This window comes from Clupea harengus, chromosome 14, assembly GCF_900700415.2.
Source record: "Clupea harengus chromosome 14, Ch_v2.0.2, whole genome shotgun sequence".
Classification (NCBI taxonomy): domain Eukaryota; kingdom Metazoa; phylum Chordata; class Actinopteri; order Clupeiformes; family Clupeidae; genus Clupea; species Clupea harengus.
In genome coordinates this window covers 15,017,033-15,025,509 of record NC_045165.1, presented here as the reverse complement: position 1 = coordinate 15,025,509, position 8,477 = coordinate 15,017,033, and the positions used below count along the sequence as shown (strand labels likewise).

At 43.4% G+C, this 8,477-nt stretch overlaps 1 protein-coding gene across 1 annotated transcript; it reads left to right on the top strand.

The window, feature by feature from the left end:
- The first annotated feature begins 210 nt into the window (after positions 1 to 210).
- On the top strand, positions 211 to 7,169 carry LOC116223515. Its single transcript, XM_031580556.2, has 3 exons — positions 211 to 3,179; positions 3,346 to 5,573; positions 6,942 to 7,169. The coding sequence occupies exons 1-3, from the start codon at positions 3,152 to 3,154 to the stop codon at positions 7,167 to 7,169; spliced, it is 2,484 nt and encodes an 827-aa protein (XP_031436416.1). The 5' UTR covers positions 211 to 3,151.
- Positions 7,170 to 8,477: the final 1,308 nt, after the last annotated feature.

The window sequence follows — 8,477 nt, the reverse complement described above, 5'->3', positions numbered from 1 at the left end:
TGTGAAAAAGGAGATCTCTCCTTTTCACCTGTACACACTCTCCATGCTCAAGTTTAAGGACTGCCATGGCACATGATCAAAAGACTTTACACCCAGACACATGCATGCAGTTAGCCACTTATCATTTATATAATGTTCTGTATGTGTTTTGGATTATTTCTGTGGTCATTGTGTCATGTTAAAAATCAATATTGTGAAGTGCAATTGTAAGAGCCAAATTCATGATTTCATGTGTTATAATAATTTAGTTTAAAAAGATTTAAAAAGGTATCTGAAGATAAATAATTTCATTAGGATTTGAAAGAATGTTTAGGTTGAACTATATAATTTAGTATTGCATTTAAAAGCTGAATAACTTGTAAGAATGTAAGCTTCCAATCAGATGACGTTACGTCAGTGTTATACCTGCGTATGGAACTTTTAGTTTAGATTTGAGCTCAGAGATGTTGGAAGCGACATAGTTTTTTGACCGTGTGAACTTGTAACTCTAAGTTTTCTAGTAAACATTTTTTAATGGAAGATTTACTTGTCTCACTCGCGTGTCAATTAATAGTTTCTAAGACTGAACTCAAAATTGTGGTACAGAAGACTCAGAACAGACGGAGTGCCACTACATTTAGTCAAAAAACTAGCTTAGCCGAGCTTAACTGGATTGCCTTAACAAGGAGAAGAACGTGGCTAGGACGTGAAAAGGATTGGAAGCTAACGTTGGAACTGGTAATCCATTGAAGTACTCTACGAGAACAGGTATCGAAAACTCCTTTTTATCTTTCAGTATTAAGAAGATACGAAGATATACGGATGAATGAAGATAATTAGTGAGATTGGATGAAAACGAAAGTTAAACTGTAACTGCTCCATGCTGGAAATAGCAACGTGATTCACCCCTAGCAAGAGCCTACGCTGTTAGCAAGCCTATATTCAGTCAATGCAGAGTTTTTAGCGATTTTTGAGAAGCTGTTTTGCACTCGTTTATTAAGAGAAGTTCCGTGTAAGAAAATAGCTTTTGAACTGTGGCATACAGCTTGAGCATTAACTCGGCAACGTGTACGATGGCTGATGGGGAAGAACAGAGAGGTGTGGAGGATATGATGGCGCAGGGAAGATCACGTAAGCTAACTGAGAAGGCATTAGAAGATAAGTTGCAGAAATACATTGCATTGAGGAGACGAAAATTAGGAACTCTGACAAGCACAATAAGGGAGTTTGAGATATTAATGCGTGATGCTGGAAACGTCCAAAATGTGCAAGATGCAATGGAAAAAGATTTTGCAGAGTTAGTAGGAGAGTTCAGAAGTCTCAACAGTGAAGTTGCAAATCTTTTAAGTGAGGATGAACGAACGTGTGACCAAGATAATTGGTTTGAAGTTAAAATGGCACCAATCAGAGAATTTATGAAAGAAACTAAAAGATGGATAGCAGCTGTGCATGAATCAACATCAGTGCTGCCAATGGAAAATGTACAGCAAAAAGAATTTGATATGGTGGATAGCCTGCAAGAAGCTGTTAGACCAAATGACAGTATTTCCCAGGCAGGAGATAAAAATGCAGAGCGTGGTAGCCTATGTGGAACACAAGTAAGTCATGCAACATCCACATCACGTGTTTCGTCAACACGGGTTAGACAGGAAGCACAACATGCAGCCCTGCTAGAGCGTGCTGCAGGACTGAAGAGAAAGCAAGAGCTTGAATTTGAATCCGCTAGAATCCAAGCTGAAAAAGAGTTTGAAACTGCTAGAATTCAAGCTGAAAAAGAGGAATTAGAGATGAAAACGGCATTAGCTGAAAGCCAAGCAAAATTAAAGGTGCTTAAAGAATATGAAAGATCTGAAGATAGTTACAGTTACCATACGCCAGTGCAAAAGTTACATTTTGGGAATGTGAAGAAGGAAAGGGTTAGCATAAGGATACCGCAACAAGCTAACGCAAACGTTCGCATTCAACCATCAATGCTGCACTCTCAACCACCACCATCTCAGTCAGCCACAAGTCATCGGTCTAACACTCAAGGGGACAGAGGTGATGACATACTAAAGGTCATGCAAAGGCAGAATGTAATCACAGAGCTACTTGTAAAACAACAGCAGCTGTCTCAGCTACCAACAAAGGACATTCCTGTGTTCAAGGGCGATGCGCTACAGTTCAAATCTTTCATCAGAGCGTTCGAACATGCGATAGACCAGAAGACTGACAATGAACAGGATAAATTGTACTTCTTGGAACAGTATACAGCCGGTGAACCCCAAGAGCTTGTCCGCAGCTGCACTCATATGACACAAAGCAAAGGCTATCTTGAAGCAAAGCGGCTACTTAATAAGCACTACGGGGACGAACTACGGATTGCCAGCGCGTACATAGATAAAGCACTAACATGGCCACAAGTGAAGTCTGAGGATGGAAAGGCGTTGAGTGCTTATGCAATGTTCCTAATTGGATGTCTCAACACCATGATGGACATTGAATACTTAGACGAGATGGACAACCCTACCAATCTACGGACAATGGTGTCAAAACTGCCGTACAAAATGAGAGAACGTTGGCGGGCTGGAGCTTTTGATATCAAAGAGCGAAGTGGCAGAAGAGCGAAGTTTGCTGACTTGGTGAAATACATTGACCGTCAAGCTAAAATAGCATCAGATCCCCTCTTTGGTAATATACCAGACAGCCACCCATCTACAAGTGGAAAAACAGAACAGAAAGGGAGGTATCCCCCAAAGAAAGAAATACGTGGAAGCAGCTTCGCCACCAATGTTTCAGCAGAAAGCAAAGGGCCTCAAGAAATGCATGCTAAGCCAGCGATCTCAAGCAAAACCACAAGTGCCTTTGATAAGCCGTGTCTGTACTGCCAGCAGCCTCACACTCTTGCTGCATGCAGTAAAATCAAAGCTCAACCACACAAAGAACGAGTGGACTTCTTGAAGTCAAAGGGATTGTGTTTCGGATGCTTAATGCCTGGCCATCTCAGCAAATTCTGCAAAAGAAGAATTGAATGTAAAGAATGTAAGTTGAAGCATCCGGACATTCTGCACATAATCAAAGAAGGATCTGCTGTGCCTGAAAAGAAAGAAGATGCTCATGGAAGCCAAGTATCATGTGCTCAGGTTTCTGTCCAACAGGAGTCTTGTAGCCTCACAGGGGCCGGAGAAGCTGAATGTGTGCTGTCAATAGTACCGGTGAAAATTAAATCAAAGAAGAGTAACAAGTGTGTTGAAACATACGCCTTTTTAGACCCGGGAAGCACAGCAACCTTCTGTACGGAAGACCTGCAAAGAAAACTGAGTGTTAAAGGAAAACCGACACGAATACTTCTCAGCACCATGGGACAAGACAAACCTGAAGAACCAAAGCTCATGAACAGTTTAGCTATCTCAGACCTTGAGGTGTGTGGATGGGAAGACACCAGCTTCATTGACCTGCCGAAGGTGTTCACACACAGAAACATACCTGTGCACACTGGAAACATACCTAAGCAGTCAGACATCCAGAAGTGGCCTTACCTCAGAGAAGTGAGCTTGCCAGAGATAAAAGCTGACATAGGCCTACTTATTGGAGCCAACTGCTCGAGAGCAATGGAGCCATGGCACATTATCAACAGTCAAGATGGAGGGCCGTATGCTGTCAAGACCGCCATTGGCTGGGTGGTGAACGGACCCGTAAGAAAAGAACTAAAAGACGAAGAGAGTGAGTCACCTCATCTTTCAGTGAATAGGATCTCCGTGATGGAAATTGAGAAACTTCTGGTTGAACAGTACAACACTGATTTTCCAGAGCGAAAGTACGATGACAAAGAAGAGATGTCCCAGGAAGACAAACAGTTTTTGCAGTCTGTGCAGAAGACAACAACATTCGAGAGTGGGCATTACTGTGTTGGATTGCCACTCAGGAACGAGAAGGTCAAAATGCCCAACAATCGGTGCGTTGCTGAACAGCGCATAACCTGTCTGAGAAGAAAGCTACAGAAGAATCCTGAGTTCTTTGAGGACTACAAGAGCTTCATGCACACGATCATTGAAAAGGGCTATGCCATTCAAGTTCCACCACACCAGCTGAACCGTGACGACAACAGGGTGTTCTACATACCACACCACGGTGTTTATCACCCGAAGAAGAAAAAGCTCAGGGTGGTTTTTGACTGCACCGCCTCCTTCCAGGATCGATCTTTGAACAGTGAGTTGCTTCAAGGGCCCGACATGACCAACACATTGGTTGGTGTCCTCTTAAGATTTCGTGAGGAACCTGTGGCGTTAATGGCAGACATTGAGTCGATGTTTTATCAGGTTAAAGTGCCAGAACATGACGCAGACCTTCTACGTTTTCTTTGGTGGCCAAACGGCAAGTTGACTGAACCTGTGGAAGAATTCCGGATGGCAGTGCACCTCTTCGGAGCCACCTCTTCGCCGAGTGTTGCCTCATATGCGCTAAGAAGAACTGCTGAAGATCACAGAGACGTTGCATCCCCAGAAGCCGTTCAGACAGTCCTCCGTAACTTCTATGTGGATGACTGCTTGAAGAGCCTAGCAACAGAAGATGATGCAGTGACCTTAGCAAAAGATCTGCGGACTTTGTGTGCCAGTGGAGGCTTTACTTTGGCGAAGTGGATGAGTAATAGCAGGAAGGTGTTGCTATCAATCCCAGAGGCTCACAGAGCTAGTGAAGTGAAAGACCTGGATCTGAGACATGACGCTTTGCCAGTTGAAAGGACCCTCGGTGTCCAGTGGGACACGGAATCCGATCATTTCACTTACCGAATGAAGCTGCAAGACAAACCGATGACCAGAAGAGGCATCTTATCAGTTGTCAATTCCATCTACGACCCCCTCGGCTTTCTGGCCCCGGTCATCTTGCCAGCTAAACTACTGTTGAAAGAACTCTGTAAAGAACAACATGGGTGGGATGAATACGTCGGTGAGAAGCATGCTGAACATTGGAGAAAGTGGATTGAAGATGTTACTCACCTCTCCAACTTTCGCGTGAACAGGTGTTTGAAGCCTTTGGATTTAGGATGCACTGCAGCAGCGCAGTTGCACCATTTTTCAGATGCCTCAGAGTACGCATATGGCACTGTGTCTTATCTGTTATTGGAGAATAAAGAAGGCAAGAAATATTGTGCGTTCCTTATGGGAAAATCAAGAGTAGCCCCACTCAAGTTGATCACTATCCCAAGACTTGAGCTGACCGCAGCGGTTGTGGCAGTGAAGGTAGACAAGATGCTACAGCAAGAACTTAAGATCCCACTGCAACAATCCATCTTCTGGACAGATAGCACTACAGTGCTCAGATACATCGACAGCGAAACAGCCCGTTTCAAGACATTCGTCGCTAACAGAATTGTACTCATCAGAGAAGCAACCAAGCCGTCACAATGGAAGCATGTTAGGACGACAGAGAATCCTGCAGATCAAGCCAGCAGAGGCCTGAAGGCAAAGAACTTGGTCCAAGCGGGAACCTGGATCAACGGGCCAAACTTTTTGTTGAACAGTGAAAGTGACTGGCCAGAGCAGCCAGACAGAAAAGAAGAAAGCCTTCCAAACGATCCGGAAGTCAAGAACAAAGTCACTGTCAACGCAATCAAGGTCAAAGAAGATATGGAACCATTGAACGAACTGATAAACTACTACTCAGATTGGCATAAATTGAAAAGATCAGTAGCCTGGATTTTGAAAGTAAAGGAAACTCTGTGGAAGCTGAAGGAAGAAAGAAAAGAGTTATTACAAACAATCCATCAAACTGAAAAGGACCCTGAAAAGCAAAAGTCAAAATTAGAACAACACATGAAGAAATACAAAAGAACAATAGGAAAGAAATCACTTACCTTGGATGATTTAGTAGCTGCTGAATCAGAGATAATCCGATGCAGCCAGAGACAGCAGTTCAGAGAAGAGGTCAAAACCTTGCAGAAGAGCAGACAGCTCAGCCGCAGCAGTCAGTTGTTCAAACTGGACCCCATTCTCCAAGACGACACTTTAAGGGTTGGTGGAAGACTCAACAAGTCTGCTATGCCAGAAAATGCTAAACATCCAGTGATTCTGTCTAAGCATAGCAGAGTCGCCACACTGATTTTAAGAGACATACACCAAAGAACAGGACACTGTGGACGCAGTTATGTCTTGGCACAGCTTAGACGCAAGTACTGGATCCCACAGGCCAATTCTGCAATCCGAAAGATAATCAGCAAATGTACAACATGCCGCAGGATCAATGGAAAGGTTGGAGAGCAGAAGATGGCAAGCTTGCCTGAAGATCGCCTCTTGCCAGACAAACCTCCTTTCACAAACACCGGTGTTGATTTCTTTGGACCGTTTGATGTCAGACGGGGCCGGGGTACGGTCAAGAGATACGGCGTGATGTTCACTTGTCTCACACTCAGAGCGGTGCACATTGAAGTTGCAGATAGCCTTGACACTGACTCTTGCGTTAATGCAATTCGACGTTTCATAAGCAGAAGAGGCCAAGTTACCATCATGAGGTCGGATAATGGCACTAATTTTGTGTCCGCTGAAAGAGAACTGAGAGAAGCCATCCAACAGCTGGATAACATCAAGATTGAAAGAGTCCTGCAACCAAAAGGGATAAAGTGGATATTCAACAGCCCAGCAGCCTCTCACCAAGGTGGGGTTTGGGAAAGACAAATCCGGACAGTGCGAAGGATCCTTAATTCCTTATTGAAAGAACAGACAGTGAATGATGATTGCCTACACACAATAATGTGTGAAGTGGAAAGTATCATAAATGGCAGGCCGCTCACAAGCGTCTCAGATGATGTGAACGACGTTGAGCCTCTGACACCGAACCACTTGTTGTTGCTGAAATGTCAACCTAGCATACCTCCAGGCATATTCAGCAAAGATGACACATACACAAGAAGAAGATGGAAACAAGTCCAATATCTCGCGGATTTATTCTGGACCAGATGGACACGTGAGTATCTTCCACTTCTACAGGAGCGCCAGAAATGGCTGAAGCCTAGAAGAAACTTCATGACCGGAGATGTCGTGCTACTAGTGGACAGTTCCTCTCCACGCAACTCCTGGCTCATGGGGAAGGTTGTGGAAACATTGCCAGACTCCAATGGAACAGTGAGAAGAGTAAAGCTAAAGACTAAAAACAGCACGCTGGAAAGGCCTGTAAACAAGCTGTGCCTATTGGAAGAGGCAATATCAGAAGACTGAAGAGAGAAGATACTAGTTTAAAAGTTTATGGACATTTGAAGTATTGTGGCTCTTGTTTGTTGTTATAATGTTTAAGTTATAATTGCTTAGTCCTCCTGCCTAACCAATTAGGGGCCGGGTAATGTAAGAGCCAAATTCATGATTTCATGTGTTATAATAATTTAGTTTAAAAAGATTTAAAAAGGTATCTGAAGATAAATAATTTCATTAGGATTTGAAAGAATGTTTAGGTTGAACTATATAATTTAGTATTGCATTTAAAAGCTGAATAACTTGTAAGAATGTAAGCTTCCAATCAGATGACGTTACGTCAGTGTTATACCTGCGTATGGAACTTTTAGTTTAGATTTGAGCTCAGAGATGTTGGAAGCGACATAGTTTTTTGACCGTGTGAACTTGTAACTCTAAGTTTTCTAGTAAACATTTTTTAATGGAAGATTTACTTGTCTCACTCGCGTGTCAATTAATAGTTTCTAAGACTGAACTCAAAATTGTGGTACAGAAGACTCAGAACAGACGGAGTGCCACTACAGCAATGATTTTAAAAAGAATATCGTTCATTGTTCTGTCAGGTTTGAACTGCTTTAAGATACGGGTATTAGCATCCAGTCACCTCTCTATAATGAAACCATTGTAACCATTTTGTTTATTTTGTGAACGACCTGGCTCATCTGGACTGATAAATAAATGTATATTTTTATACTGGACTGCCATATCCTGCCACTTCTCTCTTCCCTCGTCACCACCTCATCCAGGAGCGCACATGCCAAAAATGTGTTGTTGCCGCCGGGGTCCCTCACAACATGTCAAAACAAAAACAAAAACATGTGTAAAAAGTGCACACAGAAGAGAAACAGACAGAGAAAACCAGCAACACAGACACAGGTAGGACTCCACTCAGCTGAATGTCCTGACAGGAGTAGTGGAGCAGGGTTGAGGAGGTGAGAAAAGGCATCATTTTCTAGCGCCTGCAATGTAATTGCTTCCGTATCAGATGCTTGTCATGTCGCGCCACATTATGCAGTGGATGCTCACTTTGATGGGCTGGGTTAGGGCTTGGTAGGTGTTCATTATTATGGAGATGGGAGATGTAAGATGGTGGATGCAGGGCCTTGAAAAAAAAAAACACACACACACACACACAGACACAGGCACAAAATACTAAATGTTAGACAGCAAAAGCCATTGGTTAAATACCTGCAAGCCATGGACGGATTAAGAAACCACGGGCCCCTGGACCTGGACATGCTGAAGGCCCCCCCGCGAAAAAAATAATTGTGCGCCTGCAAAACACGCACGCACACGCAC